This window comes from Acinonyx jubatus, chromosome C2 (genome assembly GCF_027475565.1).
Source record: "Acinonyx jubatus isolate Ajub_Pintada_27869175 chromosome C2, VMU_Ajub_asm_v1.0, whole genome shotgun sequence".
In the NCBI taxonomy this organism is placed as follows: domain Eukaryota; kingdom Metazoa; phylum Chordata; class Mammalia; order Carnivora; family Felidae; genus Acinonyx; species Acinonyx jubatus.
In genome coordinates this window covers 93,631,996-93,652,427 of record NC_069384.1, presented here as the reverse complement: position 1 = coordinate 93,652,427, position 20,432 = coordinate 93,631,996, and the positions used below count along the sequence as shown (strand labels likewise).

Sequence of the window (20,432 nt, the reverse complement as noted above, 5' to 3'; positions counted from 1 at the left end):
CTCCGTGTGATTCATGAAACATGACCAAGCCCCATGAACTCATCCACTGGTCGGGCTTGGATAACTACACCTATGAGCACTGCCTAACAGACTGTATTTATTCAGGCTGTCTCCAGGGACTGTTTCTATACAGGCAAGCTAAATATCCCATTTCTCCCTTTCCCACACAATTTGGAGTTTAGGAAGATGGATGAGAGCCTATCTATCTATTGATTTTTATCTTTCATTTAACAAAGAATTTCAACCTCATTTTAAGTCAAACCTAGTTTGACTAAATCAATATAAACATGAACCTCAACCGTTGGCCATGGGATCTCTATAGGCTAAAGTTTCTCTCACTGGCCTGGGAGATAGGAAATCCAAGTTCTAGTCCTAGATCTGTCACCAGCTAGCTGTGTGCCATGGGCAAGTCACTTAACCTCTCTGAGCCTCAGTACTGTCATTTGTAAAAATAGGCATTGGGCCAGATGGTATCAGATCTTTTTACCCCTCAGCTTCCATGATTTTCGTCCATTAAAGTATTTGTGTAAATAGTTATATAGCAACCGAACCAACACATCTCAGGGAGCTTACAAAGCCTTATTCCTGAAGACAGCAGGGTTTTGACACCGCACCCCCAGGAGAACAGAGCTGTCACGCCTGTTGCCCAGCACCTACCTCAGTCCCGGACTCCATCTCCTGCGGATGGGTGGAGACGCGTCCCAGGCCCTCGGTTGGTGTCCCGGCCGGGGAATGGCTCTGCTGCACCAGGTCTGGGAGGTTGATGTGGCCGGCAAAGCCATTGCTGTCACTGTGGCCAGACCGCTTCTTCTCTCCAGACGTCTGAGGGGGCACAACACATGGGGGGCATCAGAGAGGGATTAGAGAGGGAGGGTGAAGGCCACTGAGTGGTGTCACCCCTCACACAGCACAGGCACAGTCCCCAAACGGACCTGCTGGGGTGTGCGGAAGATAACACTTACATTTATATTTTACTAAGAAAATAAAAAAGAAGTTAAACTTTGTTCACGCTTAGTATATGGACTGACCCTGCGGCCTTTTGCTTCTGCATGAGGGCAGTCAGGGTCACACAGGAAGTGGGAGTGCCCATGGGAAGGCAGGCGGAGGGGCTGAGCTCCTGAGGTCTGCATTTGCACAGTTCTCCCCTGCACTATTTGTGTGTGTGTGTGCCTGTGGGTGCACCGTTGGCTGGATTTGCAGGTATATTACCAGGTTACAATGATGCGAACCCCGAAGACACATACATGACCTAAAATACTGCTGAAACACAGAGGCTGGGATGAGATAATACTAATAACCCACATACCATGCACGCCAAGAAAACGCAGAGATGCCATCTGCCCAGATCATAGGGCTCTTTGTCAGTCATGAGGTCAAAACAATGATTAATTCACCAGATCGGACAGGAGTCACAAAAAAAATGTACTGAAATAAACCACAGATTATTTGAAGCTACAGGTGTGTGTCTGCTACTGAATCTGAATACTGAATCTCTTACAAGCAAGTATGGTGCCTTGCAGTAAAAAACGGAAGTCGTCATGACTAACAAGGAATAGTCAATAACAGTATCTGAACTATTTTGTATAGCATCCCTTTTTAATGTCTTTTCAAGGTATTTTGTAATATATATAATATGAGAAGTAGGACAAATGCATGAGTTATAAATAAATACACTGCCATTAAGTGGCATGCTCTCAAATTTTTACTACTGATAGGATTGTATGACCTAACAAGTTTGGAAACCACTGCTCTGCGAAACAAAGCCTCCTCTCAAAGATCCCAGGGAAGAAATACAGGATTAAAAGACAGTTCTGCTTCCTAAAAGCCAGTAGCCACACTGCAGGCCTGGGCAGTATTGTGCTTTCTGATTTAACATTTATGCGACTAGCTCACTGAGGTTTCTTAGAGCAGATCTGATTAAGCAATGATTCCCTTCTTTGCCTTTTCTTTCTTTCATCCATTTATCCAGCATTCCTGAGGGACTACTAAGTGTGAGGCATTTTGTTGAACATGGAGGGATTGGCCAGGATCAAGGCAGGTAGACCTACTCCCTGCCTTCCCTGGGGCTGGCTGGCTTGGGCTCACTGGCCTGGCTTCCCCCTTCCAGAGCCTGTCCTTGTCTTACAATGACCACTCTGCACCTGCTTCTGGCTAGAAGTGAAAGGAGGCAATTTTGGGGGTAGATGAAACAGATTCCCAAGTTCCTGAAGGGGTGCATGTAACGGATGTTACCGGGGAGCTTAAGAAATAACTGTAAAGCTGCGGTTCCCTCTATTTCTTGGCAACATGCTCCTGGCCTGCAAGCTGCCCAAGAGAGGGGCATTTTCTGGATTCATTTTGTCCACACAGTCTTCATGCATCCACAGCTTGTACTAGTGCCTGTTCTCAGGATCGAACATTTTGTCTTCTCAATGACATTTACAGGGTTCAGTCCTAATTTATCTCACTGTCTCCTATTTTATGTGCACTGGGCAGCTTTTCCTTTCTTCTAAGTTCTGTTCAAATACTGAAAGGCTTTTTAACATTTCCCCCCAATCTCCCAGTAGCATAAATCACACATGGCCTCTTTACAGTTTTACGGGCTCTCTATTCTATCCCCAGCATTCTGCCTCGAGCCAAAAGCTGAGGCAGACGCACTGGTTATCAAAGACCTGAAGAGGCTAACGAGGGAAACGGCTCAGACAGTGAGAAGCTTGAAGGAATCCAGTGGTGGCCGACCCCTGAATCTCCCCACTCTGAGTCATCGGCCTTTTGTCCATTCAACCAGCTCCTTTGAATTAAATACCTTCTGTGTGCCAGGCACTTTGCTAGGAATACAGAGATAAATGAACAACAGCCTGGCCCTCTAGGACCTCCGTAACAGAGCCCAACAATTTCTACAGTCTTCACGCCCTCACCGTTCCCATGGGGGTGGGCACTATGATTTCCCTGAGTAACAACTTGTGCCTGGGACCATGCCCGACCTTTAGGTATGGTATTCCCCCCAGTCCTTCAAATACCACCACAGGCTAGCTCCCATTATCCTCACTTTACACATGGAAAAACTGCAGTGCAGAGAATTCAGCTGACTTGCTCCGAGTGACACAGGTTGTAAGTGCTGAAATCAGGGGCTGTCTGTTGGGAGAGCCCAGGTGCTCTGGGCTGCTGCCGTGATAGGTGGCTCTGCTCTCGGCCGTAGCTGATTGGAGCTGGAGTGGATGCCTGTTTTAAGCGGATTCTTTTTCCTATCACTTCCCATTACCCGCTGGTCAGTAGGAAAGGTGCTATGGACAGAGGCCCATGGAGTCCCAAGAGAGGCTTCAAGGAGTAAAGGAAGGCTGAATCAGACCCACGGGGATCTGCTGGGTGAATAATGGGCAACAGGGGAAGTTGGGAAGGGAGAATAGCTCTTCTGACAGATGGGTCCCTATAGACGATGTGGTAGATGACAGCCGGTGTGGTTTGTTCTAGAACTAGAGTAGGGAAAGGTCCTCTGGGACCATAGGTTAGGGGGAGGTAGAACCAGAGGGCCAGGGTGTGCATTGATAGGGCAAATTTGTGTGTCTTGGCAGGACTGTGGGCAGTAGAGCCAGTATTTTCCTCTAGAACCATCTTGTCCACTCCCATGAGAATGCTGTCTTGAGTGAGTTCTCTTTGATGTTCATCTTGGGGAACTGAACTATAGCACCCTATAAACGAAGCTCTATTATGAGTTTTCATTTTATTTTCTTATTTTCTTGTCAGGGGCATACTTTTATTTGCATTTGCCTTTGTGATACCTGTACTTTTAATGATTCCAACTCAAGGTTGTTATGTTAAAAGCCCACCTTTGGGAAAGGTGGCATTTAGAAACTGAGGGACAAAAAGGTTTTGGGGCCCTCATTATATCAAATGCATAGAAGACACTGGTGAGTGCTATTTTCAAAGTGACTGGCTGTGGTCACAGAATACTGGGGTGCTTTAAATAACACAGAGCCATTTGGATATGTCTGGCAACTGAACTGAAAATGCGCCTCCCAATATCTTCTTCAAGGTACTGACTTTGTCATAACGACTCTAGCAAATTATAAACTGCATTAGAAAGCAGAGTCAGAGAGTCACTCACTCAGAACATTTCCCCTCAGGTTTTCCAAGCAGCAAGTTAGAATGACAGCAGCCTTCTATACCGCCATCAGAATTATCCATTCACCACATTGGGAGATTTATATACCAGCACTACACAATGTCAGCTTGTGCGGCCAAGTCCATTTCTTATTTCAGGCTTACAGGATAGGGCTCTTCAAAAATCTTCTACTTCAAAGATTCGGCAGGGCCATATCATGAAATTCTAGCAAGTTGCTTTGTGAACTACTTTTCCAGTTACTGACCTTCTGCCAATTATTACTTCAAAGGCCCTTATTCATCTCAAAACTACACTTCCTTTCTTTCCTGGGAGAGCAAAGCCTGCTATTATGGTTTCCCAAACTATCCTGGCTGTAGAATGACAGATGATATGCATTGTTTCAGAGGCAAGAGTAGGAAGGGATAACAAGTAAAAGGAGAGTGAAATGAAGTAAATTACAGTTGACCCTTGAACACATAGGGGTTAGGGGCATGGTCCCCCAGTGCAGTTGAAAATCTGAGTAGAACTTCTTACTCTCCAAAAGATTAACTACTAATAGCCCACTGTTGACTGGAAGCCTTATCAATAACATAAACAGTCGATTCACACATATTTTGTATATGTATTATACACTATGTTTTTATAATAAAGTAAGCTAGAGAAAAGAAAATGTTATTAAGAAAATCATAAGGAGGAGAAAATAGATTTATAGTATTGGACTGTGTTGAAAAAAACCCACATATAAGTGGATTCACACAGTTCACACTCGTGTTGTTTGGGTCATCTTATGAGTCATACGCTATTATTTACGAAATTTTATAGAGGATAACACAGACCCAGGGGGGGACATCAAGTAATTCTTGCCCAATGTTACCAGCTATTGTTTTCCTTCCAAGCAGAGACTTGTCAAAATTACATGGTGATGATGAAGTGTGAAAGAAGAGAAGACAAATTCTGATTTGTCAAGGCCCTTCTGGCTGGCACAGATGCAGTGAGGAAGTGCATGTGAAGCGAGCACATGCCTCCCACTCAAATGAAGTGATGTTCCTCGAGTTTAAACACACAAAATCAGGAGTACCTGGGTGGCTCAGTCGGTTAAGGGTCTGACTTGGTTTCGGCTCAGGCCATGATCTCATGGTTTGTGAGTCTGAGCCCTACGTCGGGCTCCACGCTGAATGCGGAGCTTGTCTGGGATTCTCTCTCTACCCCTCTCTGCCCCTCCCCCACTCGCTTTCTCTGTCTCTCTCTCGAAATAAGTAAATGAGCTTAAAAAAATAAAAATACAGATAAAAAACCAAAATCACCCAAAGCAATAGGTACGTTTTTAAGTAGATCTGCATATTTCTTTTTTTTTTTTTAAATAAAAATAGCTCAATAGCCTTTTAATGTTGGTTTAATCAGATAAGATGATATCACCGTTTCTTGGAACTTCTAACCATTTTCTATACATACAATCCACAAGGATAAAGCCATGGGGAAAAGAGGCATAACAAGGCCTCAGATGCTACTGAGTGAGGCCATGCATTCCCGTTTCGCTGCCGTAGGAAACATCTGGGTTTGCCAGTTTTATATCCTCAAGCTCAAATTCTATACTCTGATTTGCATAGCTCCTACTGAAGAATTCGGACTAATGTAATTAAGTCACACTGCGGAAGCTTAGAAGGATACAGGAAAGAAGGCGGTGGACAACTGAAATCACTCAGCCATTTAGAAGCGCGTGTTTCTTCTGGCTGCCCACCCCCATTCACTATGCTGAAAATACACGCTGCCAGCATTCTCTGCGAAAGCTCTGATACAAATACCACTTAAGGAAGCACTTCCTCTTCATAGTTTTTATACCAACTTACCTCTCTTATCATCAAGGTTCCTTCTCTTGAAATACTGCTGCCGAAAGTGTCTGCGTGAGAAGTCTCCAGCCCGTGCGTGCCGACCATTCCCACATTGTACTGCTCGGTGCTCCCGGGGGCTCCTGTTGGTCTGAGATGGGAAGGAACGGTATTAACAGCAATGTGTGCTTAGGGAATGCCTGTTTCCTGTTTATGTTAATTTTTCAAATTGGGGTAAAATATATGCAACTTAAAATTCACCCATTTTAACCATTTCTAAGGGTACATACAGTCAGTGGCCTTAAGTACGTTGTATTTAATTTTTAATGTGGTGCTGATGCCTGAACAGGTGTCCTGCTTCTGCAGCATCCTCTCTCGACCTGTTCTTCATGCAGCAGTCCTAGAGAGCAAGCTTCAGACTGTCCAAGGGAAAAAACACTGCCGTCGATGTCAGAGCCCCTCACAGGCTCTGCAAGGCCTCCAAGCCTTCTCTACTCCTTCTCTGACCAGCAGGCACCCTGACCTGCGCTTTGCTCATGCTGTTGCCTCTGCTGGAAAACTCTCTCCCACTCTGGCTCTTGGCTGGTTGCCTCTCTTAAGTAGCAATATTTCATCTTAAGTGATACTTTCCTTGAGATGCCTTCTCTTACCACCTAGGTTTTATCTCACCAACCCCTCTTTTTTCTTTCTCTTCATCCTTTGTCTTATTGGTTCTTATCACAATTTATGATCCTTTCTCTTTTTGAGTCTCTTGGAACTTTCTCCGCCTGTCTCATTAGAACATATGCTTATGAGGGCAGTCTTGTCTCTGTTCATTACTGTATACCTAGCGTAGAGCTGGGCACAGAGTAGGAGTGCAACATACATTCATTTGATAAATGGGTTTTACACTATTTATGGAGAAGAAATATCAATTAAGGGCATTCTGGCTTACTAGGACATCCATTAGGCAGGCTGTTTAAAAATATGCAGCACTTTTTAAAACCTCTGTAATTACTCCACACTGTGGTATATCTATTTTTAGTTTGTTTCTTGTTCTTGTGTTTAATATCTAACGGAGAAGGTAACAGGACCTTCACATACACCCCGAGAGCAGAGACTCACGTTTTCTATGTGCCCCGTAACACAGACCACAACATCAAGGGAAAACGAGAACCAGGTAGGTGATGTGATTTGTCTACAGGATTTTAGTTTCCATGCGATCCTCATTGATACCCTGTATCAGCAGCTGCCTCTTTTTTAAAGTGGGTTTATCAAAAATAAAAAAGGTATCAAGGCTTCTCTCATGAAATATATTAATTGTATCTTTTACTATTTTTTTTTTCCTCTTAACTGTTTCTTATGTATTTGAAAAAGACATTTCTGGTCTCTTGGATCCTATCAAAGTCCAAGTACTTGATGAAATACTCAATTCAAGAAAGAAGAAACATGACAGACTTATGACATCTCTGGGACAGAGAAAGCATATGTTAAGGATCCAAACAAAGAGGTGATAAAATGGGAAAGGGAGTCCAGACCAAAGAAAAGTGCATAGCAAGATGCTTACTTCAAAACTGCTAAACTGGAACAGTGGACTGAATGAATCTAAAGATGAGTTAGAACTGATGTATTTGGGAAGAAAAAGAAGCAATATTTCATTCTCAGAAAGGAGCCATTTATAGCGATCCAGAGACATGGAATAAGAAACTGCTGCAATGCATGCCTGACATATTGCTAGACTGGCAAATCAGAATAGTTCTCAAAACTATGATATCTTCACTCATTTATTTGAAATTTTATTTTACCTTGTGTGTGTGTGTGTGTGTGTGTGTATGTGGCATATATATGGAATGTAAGGCAGCTAAATATATATATTTATATATTATATATATTTATATATAATAATATTTATATATTATATATTATTATATATAATATATTATATTATATATTTATATATTATATATTTATATATAATAATATGTATATATTACATATTACATATATAATACATATAATATATTATATTATATATTTATATATTATATATATATTTATATATGTATATGTACGTGTGTGTGTGTATATATACATATATATACACACACACACACACATATATATGTATATATATTTAGCTGACTTACATTCTTGTTTGGGACAAGATGGTGTGATACAAATAAGTCCATAAATGGAGCATTTATCAAAAGCTAAAGCCTTCTGGGAAGGGAGGCACTTTCCTTCTTTGTCACTCAGACATCCTTGGCCACTGTCAGAAGTGTAGGTACACCGATGGTGACCACCGCCAGGCTGACACTGTCCAATTGAGTTTCCTTTCACCATTAAAGTTCATGGGAGTGAGAAGATCAAAGATATTTTGGCCCCACTTATTTTTTTCACCCTGATGATGTTTGATTCCCCCCAGTTTCATCAGAAACATGTCAATAGGAGTGAAATTTTCATAAGAAAGGTATTTTCTAGAGCTAATTCCATTAAGACAGTTCCTTGATTAATTTCCCATATATCTCAGCTAAAACCTTCCTCAATTTATGTATTTTCAGTATTGTTTTACTAAAATTATCATCATAGGTTCCAATTCTTCCCTATGTAAATTTTATGACAAAGATTTAATCAGCCAATCAAGATGTTTATCCCTGTCATCTTTCAAAGGCTTCTGTGGTCACTACTTCTACCAAGTCCAATTTGTTTGTATTAGTTTTAAAGGTGTAAATTGTATTAAGAAGGTTTGGTTCATCTGCCAAGTTTTAGTCAGTAGCAAGTTTACAGTGTAGAGTGTTAGCCACTTCAGTTTTACCTCCTGCATATTTTTAGTGAGATTATCTTTTTTTTGGGTTAATTTTTATACTTAAATTTTTATGAATCAGAACTGCTTCATCTCTGATAAACTTTTATGGTGAACAGTTCAGGCTGTTTTGAGTTTTTAAAAATATTACTTCTACTAGTAATATTCCTTATATTGAATAAAAGATAATAATCTGTATTTCTCCCTTGGCCAATTTTATCTAGAATGGTGAGCAATTTCTCTTAGTAAGATTAAGGTTGTCTAAGGATTGGTCTGTTATATTCTGAATCTTTTGTACATTCTGGATACCTCGTTTTAATTGACCACACCATTAATTTTTCTGTTATCAATAGCGGCTTTTGATTATGGAAAATTCCTACAAACTTCTGCATGTTCTGAATGACTTTTCTACGGAATTCTTTTTTTTTTTAATTTTTGAGTTTATTTATTTAAGTAATCTCTACACCCAGTGTAGGGCTTGAGCTCACAACCTTGAGATCAAGGGTTGCATGCTATTGCAACTGAGCCAGCCAGATGCCCCAGAATTCTTTAAAAAAAAATTTTTTTTTCAACGTTTATTTATTTTTGGGACAGAGAGAGACAGAGCATGAACGGGGGAGGGGCAGAGAGAGAGGGAGACACAGAATCGGAAACAGGCTCCAGGCTCCGAGCCATCAGCCCAGAGCCTGACGCGGGGCTCGAAACTCACGGACCGTGAGATCATGACCTGGCTGAAGTCGGAGGCTTAACCGACTGCGCCACCCAGGCGCCCCCCAGAATTCTTTTTAAAAGGCATAGTGACCGCAGCAATTTCTTACTTGACACATCTCCAAAGGCAAGGGAATTAAAAGCAGAAATGAACTATTGGGACCTCATCAAGATAAAAAGCTTCTGCACTGCAAAGGAAACAATCAACAAAACTAAAAGGCAACCGATGGAATGGGAAAAGATATTTGCAAATGACATATCGGACAAAGGGCTAGTATCCAAAATCTATAGAGAACTCACCAAACTCCACACCTGAAAAACAAATAATCCAGTGAAGAAATGGTCAGAAGACATGAATAGACACTTCTCTAAAGAAGACATCCAGATGGCCAACAGGCACATGAAAAGATGCTCAATGTTGCTCCTCATCAGGGAAATAAAATCAAAACCACACTCAGATATCACCTCACGCCAGTCAGAGTGGCTAAAATGAACAAATCAGGAGACTATAGATGCTGGCGAGGATGTGGAGAAATGGGAACCCTCTTGCACTGTTGGGGGGAATGTAAACTGGTTCAGCCGCTCTGGAAAACAGTGTGGAGGTTCCACAAAAAATTAAAAACAGATCTACCCTATGACCCAGTAATAGCACTGCTAGGAATTTACCCAAAGGATATAGGAGTGCTGAGGCATAGGGGCACTTGTACCCCGATGTTTATAGCAGCGCTTTCAACAATAGGCAAATTATGGAAAGAGCCCAAATGTCCATCCTGATGAATGGATAAAGAAATTGTGGTTTATATACACAATGGAATACTACTTGGCAATGAGAAAGAATGAAATATGGCCTTTTGTAGCAATGTGGATGGAACTGGAGAGTGTTATGCTAAGTGAAATAAGTCATACAGAGAAAGACAGATACCATATGTTTTCACTCTTACGCGGATCCTGAGAAACTTTCAGAAGACCATGGGGGAGGGGAAGGGGAAAAAAAAGTTACAGAGAGGGAAGGAGGGAAACCATAAGAGACTCTTAAAAACTGAGAATAGGGGCGCCTGGGTGGCGCAGTCGGTTAAGCGTCTGACTTCAGCCAGGTCACGATCTCTCGGTCCGGGAGTTTGAGCCCCGCGTCGGGCTCTGGGCTGATGGCTCAGAGCCTGGAGCCTGTTTCCGATTCTGTGTCTCCCTCTCTCTCTGCCCCTCCCCCGTTCATGCTCTGTCTCTCTCTGTCCCAAAAATAAATAAACGTTGAAAAAAAAATTAAAAAAAAAAACAAAAAAACTGAGAATAAACTGAGGGTTGATGGGGGGTGGGAGGGAGGGGAAAGTGGGTGATGGGCATTGAGGAGGGTATCTATTGGGATGAGCACTGGTTATTGTATGGAAGCCAATTTGACAATAAATTTCATATTAAAAAATGATCCATAGCATAGGAGGAGATAAAAATGGATTATGGAGTAAAAAAAAAAAACAAAATAATAAAAACCAAAAAACAAAACAAAAAAGGCATAGTGAGTGCCTTCTTCCACATACTACAACTCTTCAAACTGTTGCTCTCTATACTTGACTTCAAGCATCTCAAGGAAACTCAAGTCATTTCTTAGCTCTCAAGTACAATGATTGCTCTTTGATACTTTGAGCGTTTGGCCTCTTGTCTGTCTACTATGACTGACCCTCCAGTCCATCCTTCTCTGCTCCCCTGACCATGTCACTCTTCTGCTTTCAATTTATAAGAGTTCCCAATTAACCATAAGATAAACCTGTGGCTTACAAGCCTTCCTGTATCTGGTCCTTGTGTATTTCTCTAGCCTCATGGTTTCAACGAAACCTACCTTCTATTTCTAACTCTGACAACATATGATTTCTAGCAGTTTCCTGCACACATCATGCTACCAACACCCTTGGGCAACTTTAGTCTATCTTCTGTCCATGAATGGTTCCCTTACATTCCCTGCCTCCCTCTAGGTATTCCATCCTTTACACTGCAGTTCAGGCACTCTCAAACCCCACATCAGCCCCACTGGGATGGTTCAGTAGGTGGCTCTCCATTCTGCTTCCACAGTATACCCTGTTCACTTCTAACCATGCACTCAATGCAGGGTCCTGCAGTTATCATATCTCAGTAATGTTGGTATCTTCAGTGCCAAGCACTGTGCCTGGCATGCAGGTGAGATCCAGTGAATGTTTTATAAGTCCACAAAGGCTTTGTTTAATAACCCCAGTAAACATTTCATTCAAGTTTATTATCCAAATATACCTCTTTTGTGAAGTGATGAACAGTCAGCTATGAGAAGAATTATTACCATGCTTAAATTGTCCTGAATACCTAATGTTGAATTTTGTCTTTTTAAAATTGACAAAATAACTTTAGCATTGGGTTCGCTTTATATACAGGATGTGCCAAAAACAATTTTATTATAATTGCTATTAGAGGAAAATGAAAAAATTTGTTCAGCTATGTCACAGAACTTTATAGCATGAAGAGTGAACTTTGATGTATGCAAATTAAAAAAAATCATTTAGGAGGTTGGAGGATCTAAGGAAAGAATGTAGACTGTGAAGAGAGAGAGAGAGAGAGAGAGAGAGAGAGAGAGAGAGAGAGAGAGATACGGAGCATGGGCAGGGGAGGAGCAGACAGTGAGACACAGAATCCAAAGCAGGTTCCATGCTCCGAGCTGTCAGCAGAAAGCCTGATGCGGGGCTGAAACCTACAAACTGTGAAATCATGACCTGAGTTGAAGTTGGATGCTTAACTTACTGAGCCACCCAGGTGCCCCACAAATGTATTTTAAAAACGTGAGTGGGAGATGGAAAAAGGTTGACCCAAGTAATTCTGGAAATAAATGGAGTCCCCTAAGATTAAAGGTAAAAGAAGCAGCTTGTAAGCACCGTACTCTGACTGATAAAGTTGTTTCCCATAGGTATACTGGTTAACCATTCTGATCCTGCTCTACATATGTGTACTGGAAATGAACAACTAAGCAAGAATTGGCAGATTGTGACAGCCAGGTTTCCCGCTGTTGGAGTGGAAATTGACAGGTAAGGAAGAAGGGGCTAGAAGGATCCATGTGGTAATGAATCAGAGTTGGAGATATCAGGATAAACTTTTATTTAATGTAGACACAGATGGATATATATAGAAATATTTATAGATATGTGCACATAATGGGTTAATATACACAATATATATTTCCTTGCTCTGTCAGTTGAGAGGGCCTAAAAGAACTGACTCACTAGTAGCAATGAGCACACCTAGTGCCCAAATCTTGGTTCTAGTATCAGTTTTTAATAAAGGGAATCAAGGCTTCTAGGAGGAATGGGTGATTCCAGGACTAGAACAGGAAATACATGAGGTAAGCCTGGAACATCTTGTAGTGTCAGAAAGTAAAGAAGTGTTTGGTGGGGGGTAGGTCAGCCACAGGCATACAGGAGCCAATGGAAAGAGCTTCCAATGGTTGAAGGTGGAACAATTTAAGCAGCAAAATGAAATAGTGGATTATAATCCGAAGTACTAAATACATATCCATGAACCTATACCGATATAAATAAATGACCGAATAAATCAATAAATGGAGAAGAGATAAATTCCTGCAGAATAATTTCAAATAAATTATGTAAATACTCACCCTAAAGGAACATAACTCCCTACTCCTTAAGTGCAGGCTGTGTGCACTGGCTTCCTTCCAAAGAGTACAGGATGGAAGGGGGGGATTACATTACAGTAGAGAAACCTGACAAGCATTATCTCAGCCAGATGATCAAGGTCAGTGTCAACAGTCTTAAGTCACACTGGTAGTACATACCCTTGATATGAAGTGACAAAAGTCACATGTGACCTCTGTGATCTTTCTCCTCCAAATCCATAACCTTGGTCTAATCATGACAAGAACATCAGATAAATTCCAGTAGACGGGAATTCTATGATATTCCTAATCAGTATTCCTCAAAACTGCCAACTTCATTAAAAAGAAGGTAAGTCTGAGACACTGTCACAGACAACAGAAGCCTAAGCAGATATGGTAACTAAATAACTAAATGTAAAAGATGGGATCTTGATACTGAAAAAGGACTTTAGGTAAGTAAAAACTAAGGAAATCTGAATAAACTTACTAAAATGTATCAATACTGGTTTATTAAGTGTAACATATATGCATACTAATGCATAATGCTTATAATAGGGATAACCGTGTGCAGGGGGTAGGAGTAACATGGGAACTTTGTACCATCTAAATTTTTTTGTGAATTTAAAACTGTTCTAAAAAAATAAAGTTATTAATAGTAAAAAAATGAAAAAAAAAGCAATGATTTAAAGAAAAAACACTAAGGCAAAAACAGCTAAAACATTTTATAGTTAAGGTAATCCTTTGTTCTAAAAATTATTTCCGAGGCACAGTCTGGGTGGGAACAATGAGTTGTCCAAATTCCTATAAAGACTATAACAAAACAAAACAAAACACTTCTACTGATTAGAAGGTAAACTATAGGAAACTTATAGTGATTAGGCCACAGTTTTAGAACAATAATTTTCTCTAATTGGATTTGTCAAAGTGTTCCTGCAGGTACTGATTTAATTCAATTCAATACACATTTATCGAACATCTGCTATATGAAAGGCTCTTGGTTTGGCATTGGGTGGTGGCTATAAAAGTTGAGGAAGACATGGCTCCTGAAACTAAAGAGATTAGCATCCAGAAGAACTTAAAAACGTAACATGAATCCTCAAAAACAAGGCAGGATGTAAATGGGAATGCAAACTAGAGGGAGAGAGAGGTCACTCCAAGAAAAGGCACAGCACTGGAAAAGTGCAAGGCATTTATTTGCAAGAATTGATAGGTCAGTTCTGGTGGAGCATATGTTGAGGGAATCATGAGCCGCAGGGATGAAGAGGGTCATAGGGCACTAGGATACAGCATGACCAGAGCCACGCTTCTGCAACACTAATAAGACCAGAGCTTGAAAAATGGATGGAAAGGCAGAGAGAACCACAGGCGAGGAAGGGGAGCATTACAACAGCCTGGCAGGGCAATGGGGTCAGAAGCTCGGCTTTCCAGTGGAAACAGAATGAAGAAAACACGCGGCATGTGGCTTTCATTGTCCAGACTGCATTTTACAAGACTGTACACAGCTCAGGGACTATTCTAGCAGCAGGTAGTCATAACGGTTAAGACTGCCTCACATGTACTGTTCTGAAGCAGGTGCACGTACTTGAGGGAAGGTGCTGATACAAAAGGGTGTTTTTTCAGCTTGCTCGAGCTGATGCAAATTCACTTAACATACCTTTCCTTCCCTTCTTCCTGTTCTATACAGCTCTTATTTTTTCCTGACTATGAAAATAGTACATGCTCATCATAAAACTGGGGGTCTACATAAAATAAAACCCACTCACAATTGTATAATCCTGTGATAATCACTTTTATAATTTTAGTCTATTTCCCTCCACCCATTACTTTTCTATGCATGAAGCATCGGGAAATAGTGCAGTTGGTTAGTTAGAGAAATAATCTTAATTATGTGCACTCTTAATAGGTGCAATCTTCTACTATAAATATGAAACCAGCACTGTACAGTTGTTGTTTTGAACACTAGGATCTACAGCTGCTTGTCTGAATGGCTGGACTCCATTTCTGAGAAGCTCTTTTGTATACATTTCATGGCAGTGAACTGTGTTGCAATCCCAGATATATAGGTGTATATATATGGCTCTAAAAATATATAGCACAGAATGTAAAGGCTTATCTTAACAAGATAAATCTTAACAGAAAATAAAACTTATAAGAATGTACATAAGAAGTATTCTAACTCTGAAATACCCTATTCCAAAAGACACAATTGTTTTATAATGAAAATTTTTAATAGTGTGAAGTATACAACTATCATGCTATAGCACAACAGGCTGCTTATATTTTATATTCACGAAAATGCATATATTTACCAAACTGGAATAAACACATATAGACACACCCACACACGTATATCCTGCCTTGTCTCTGATTGTAGCTCATATACAAATAAATATTTTTAAATGTTCTTCTTTGAATGTGCACTTCAATCTGTCTAAAATTTACCAATTCTTCAAGAGCCATGCCAACTTTTGCCTCCATTATAAGCATTCAATGATAGCCTATTTATTATTTCTGGATGATAGCAATAGATCCTCTGAATTGCTTTACCAGTGTCTAGCCTGTTCTTTTTACAAATCATTTTGCTGAAATGATTTCTCTCAAACATAGCACTGATCATGTCATTTCCCAGCTCAAGAGGCCTTCTTACCAGTTCCCAATGGCCACATGGTGAAGCACATACTTGTTGGTCTGGTTTCACTAGTCCAGACCACCCCCCAACCCTGCCCAGCACACCCTAAATTCCTACCAGAGTCAACCTTCTGTGCCTTTACTTCAATTTCCTCCTGCCTGCGATTCCCATATTACCCCATGTTCTCTTCTGTCTTGACAACAGTTATTTGTGAACATGTCTTTCTTCTGGATTGGGCTATAAACTCTATGAAGCCAGGACTTGGAATTTCAGTTCAGTGCAACTGAATATAAATCAAAGCCACTGAAGACCACCTCTATTCCAGACATCGCGCAAGGTGTTAAGAGTAGAGAGATGAATGAGACGCAATCTTCACCCTCAGGGATCTCACAACCCAGAGAGGGAGACCATGTAATAAATAGCCTGATTCAAGCACTACCCGAAACTGCAGGGATACACTCAAGATCCAGCGGCCACACAGCGGAAGATACAGGCTCTATCTGTGCAGGCTGGGCTGCGAGTAGGTGATTTCAAAGGGACAGGAGAGTGCCAGACAGCAGAGAGGAAGTGCATCATGGCCTATTCAAGCAATTCTAGAAAGGTGGGTATTTCTGCAGTGAGGGAAGAAATGGATGTGCCATTAGTGGTAGCAGGTTGAACACTGTCAATAGCCTTGCAAAATATGACAGGGCTTAAAAACCAAACGTGACTGAACATCTCCTCCAAGGCTGTCTTTGGTCATTCTTCCAAATATTTATATTAATCTGAAGTTTCCATATATAATTTTGTTTCTCTCCAACTAGCCTACAAACTTTTAGAAGGCAGAATTTGCATCTGCACTTGCTGAATGTTTCAAAGCCCTCAGTAGGGTGTGTAACACAGAGTGGAAATTTTATCAATATTTTAAATACATAATCCACCCTCATCCTGGTTGTTGTAAGCTCAGTGTTTAAAGAGAACTCAAAACATCTGTTAGAAGAATTAACCAATGCTGAGTCAAGACAAAAACTGAAAGGATCAGCATATTTTTCAAAAATGATTTAGAATAGTGATTTCGCCTCTAGAACAATTTTATTTGCTGTTAAAAAAGCAATTTAATGCAATTTGTTGCAAATGTCATATTTTAGCATATTTATGGTTGTCAATAACTGTGTAATCAACAGTAACCCAACAAGTACAAATTTTCAGCTGTGATAATTGGATTTGCCTCTCAGAATTGCTTGTATATAATGATTGTTAATCAATGGATGACATTCCCTACAGACTGGCCAGCCCTGTCTCTCCAATCTCTGCTGGACAGGACAGTAACCGGTGGCCCGAAATGGCATCTTATCTACAGGGAGCGAGTGTGGTGTGATGGCCAATACTAGTAGGTGGGCTAAAGAAATGGAGGTGAATGAAGAGTGAAGTTGGAATAATCAGCGTTCCACTCTGTTAGATTTATACCAAGTCAGAGTGACAGCACCTTGTGTTTATTCGGGGGAGAAAGCAAGAAATGTATGTGAGTGTGACTGTATGAATCCGTTTGCTTAAACTGGAGAAGCAACAGGGCAAGAGGAATTCTCTCATAGGACCCTAACCAATGAGAAAAAGAAAAGTGAGCCTTTCCTTCACTTAACCAAAGAAAAGACGTAAAGGCTATAAATAATAAGGGAGATATAGGTAGGCATGCATACAGGTATAAATAGCCAAAAGAAGACTGCAAAGAAATGGACAGATGTATGTGGCAAAGTCACAGGCCACAGAGTAAAGGATCACATGAGAGAGACAGCGAAGAAGAAGAAAATCACTACAGGGATATATTTAAATCAGACACTCAGAAGGTTCTCTGCAGGATTATTTGACCCCTGATTCTTTTGCTGGGATGCTAACCCACACTGCCACATACGTTTGTGTTCCTCATTCCTCCTCTTGTCGAGGTGATGGTGAGGAAGGAACACATGTCTATGCTGTTAAATTTTAACTCCTAAACTCCTAAACGTCATTGCCCATAATTCCATGCTTTCTCATTTTTTATAATTTTTTTAATGTTTATTTACTTTTGAGAGAGAGAGAGAGAGAGAGAGAAGCAGAGCACGAGCAGGGTAAGGGCAGAGAGAGAGGGAGACACAGAATGGGAAGCAGACTCCAGGCTCTGAGCTGTCAGCACAGAGCCCCATGTGGGACTCAAACCCTCGAACTATGAGATCATGACCTGAGCTGAAGTCGGCCACTTAACAGACTGAGCCACCCAGGCACCCCTCCACTCTTTCAGTTCTAAGGGGGACAGGCAAGTGCCAACGGTCTGGTTGTCATCATTTTCCCTGGAGATGAAAGAACCAAGAAAGTGTCACCAAAGAGAGAGTCAGTCCAATGAACGTACCTAGATAAAGCATATGCAGGTACAAATGCCACTATGTGTTATTCTAAGTGACCGTGTCTGCGGAGAGAGGTACTCACAGAACTATGCTCTAATAAACACTCCAATCCCAAAAGTCAGTTGATCCTGCCAGAGACCCATAAACGATCCTATATTTAATTCCTATTTCTTGTCCTTTCATTTTGGAGACCTAGCCCTCCCCGGCCGACATCGGAAAATCAGCCCTCTTACATCAGTCTGGGTATGTCACTGACAGCCACTGTCCCGTCATGGGCCTCGCTCTCTCCATCTTCCTCCTCTTCATCACTACTTTCCGACTCCTCACTAGAGGAGGAGTAATCAGTCACCTTCTTCAGCGGGCGGTTTGTTTCTTCAATCCGGAGTTCTCTTAATTCTTTGGCTAATGCCGTCAGATCCTACAAAAGAAAAGTTTGTTCAGCATGTAGGAATTGTAGATACAACAAAGTCACATCTCTCAGCAAGTCAGTGCTCCAGCTTAAGCAACAAGAAAAGAAAGCTCTATATAGAACGGTTACAAACATAGTTGCTGCATGGAACTCAGAAAACGATGTTTGTAGCACAGAGAAACTAGAAAAGAAAGATGAAATAAATTTAGACTTTGCTCAAAACCAATTGCTAGACTGAGACGGCTCAGTTCTGAATATACGCGTGTATATATGTGTGTGTGCGTTGTGTGTATACACATATATACAAACATTGGGTTCTCATTTTATTTTGGGAAGGTGAAGTCGGTCACCCTCAGAGTATATGGGAAAACACAGGGGATTAGCAATTGTTCCCCAGTATTTTGGGTCTCCTGCCCAAGCCACGGTCATGGCCTCTCCCCTCTTTGATTGCTACTGTACCAAAATCTAGCATCAGTCACAGAACAGAGCAATTCCCAAGGTTCCAGCTACTACAATGGCTCATTTGGTGGGTCATCATTCCCTGGAGAGCAGAGGCACCACATCAAATAATGGCCCACCCCAAAGCCTAGTGCCACTGAAATTTATAGCCACGGAGCTGAATTAATCAAGAGGAACAACAACAACAAAATCGAAAAGAAAAAAGAGAAAGGAAAAAAAAAAAACAAAACAGGGAAATTCTCTTCCAGAACGATAGGTGTTTCATTTTCTTTTGTTTAAAATTACAGTCACCTGGCACAAACCCTTATGAGGAATACCAAAGTGCATGTGCAAACACCAAAAGAGAAGAGATCGTTTTTCAGTTTTCCATGAGTATGATGCAATCTTTAGCCTTATGGATGTGATGATGTGGTATTTAATCACCAGGCACATTGCAGGCAGTGTGCTGAATCTCTGACTACCTTTTATTTCACATGCTTTCAGAGCAATGCAGAGGGAAGCAGTTCTGCAAAAGCATGGCCGCTCTAATTTGCATGGGTTAAACTGCCCATGGCACGTAGCATGCAAATGAGGAAAAAGCAATTTGATATCAGTCTTACCATTTCTCCCTATATTAGTGACCCATGTGGGAATCAGAGCATTCAGTGAGAGACAGGGGATTAGGGAGAAAGAAACTCATTGAAAGATACTAAATCCCACAGTTTTCTTATGGCCATATTCTCTCTTTATTTCAATTCAGAAATGTATTTGTCCAATTCACCTGATGTAAGATTAGAGCAATGTAGATGATCTAAATGATCCCTGATAATCTATCCTAATTGGTCAGAAGAAAAACTGAGATAAATGTGTATCGTTAAATTATAAATATAATTTTATTTTGAGGAGATAACAAATCATCATGTTTCTTTACTGTCACCTGTATATTAGGCATTACTATGTTGGTTAAATGCTTCAGGTGTTTTATTTGGTGTAGAATTTAGGAAGGTCAAGGTGCTAAGTGAAGGTCCAGGGTCATTTCTTTCTCATTTCATAATAAAGTCAAAGGAAAGCACGACTTTTAAATTTGTTCTGAAGTCACTTGAATTGAAGCACTTGGAAAAGGGTAGTTTCTGAAAATTCAAATTGTGCATTTTCCACCCAAACATGCTTGCTGGGCTTTTACACACATGCACACACGCATGGCCTCAATCTCAGTGGATATATTTACCCCATCTGTGAAAGTGAAAATAGAATTCTATTAAAAAGACTCAAAGGTGTTTAAATATAACGTATACCATTAAAGAAGAAAATTACCACATAGACAGAATTTTATGCAAATCTACTTGTTTCTTTGGCAATGGGCCAAAACAGGAAAAGCCAATATTCAGATTTCAGCTTATACTTCTCATTTCCTCTTGACATTGCCAATGTTTACCTTTATCAATTGAGAAGAAAGTGAAGGGTAATGCAATACTTGAGCACAGTGGGAAATATAGTTTGGATATTTGTTAAAGCTATGAACAGAAAAGGTATTACAATCTTCCAAACCAGTAAAATAATAACAAAATTTATTTTCTATT

General features: G+C 40.7%; 1 protein-coding gene and 1 long non-coding RNA gene across 9 annotated transcripts in view; one reads left to right on the top strand and one right to left on the bottom strand.

Annotated features, from left to right (window-relative positions):
* Positions 1-17,648, top strand: part of LOC128315242 (uncharacterized) — a 90,523-nt gene extending 72,875 nt beyond the window's left edge. The window contains exons 3-4 of the long non-coding RNA XR_008297824.1: positions 12,318-12,435; positions 16,912-17,648. This is a non-coding gene — a long non-coding RNA (uncharacterized LOC128315242). The remainder of the gene's footprint in view (positions 1-12,317; positions 12,436-16,911) is intronic.
* The window catches only part of TNIK (TRAF2 and NCK interacting kinase), a 392,286-nt gene that overhangs the window by 21,544 nt on the left and 350,310 nt on the right, over positions 1-20,432 (bottom strand). For all 8 annotated transcript variants that reach the window (XM_053221211.1, XM_015088561.3, XM_027061444.2 and 5 more), the window contains 3 exons: positions 18,239-18,423; positions 5,929-6,058; positions 658-822 (listed from right to left, as the gene is read on the bottom strand). In XM_053221211.1, the coding sequence (XP_053077186.1) occupies positions 658-822; positions 5,929-6,058; positions 18,239-18,423 (480 nt within the window). The remainder of the gene's footprint in view (positions 1-657; positions 823-5,928; positions 6,059-18,238; positions 18,424-20,432) is intronic.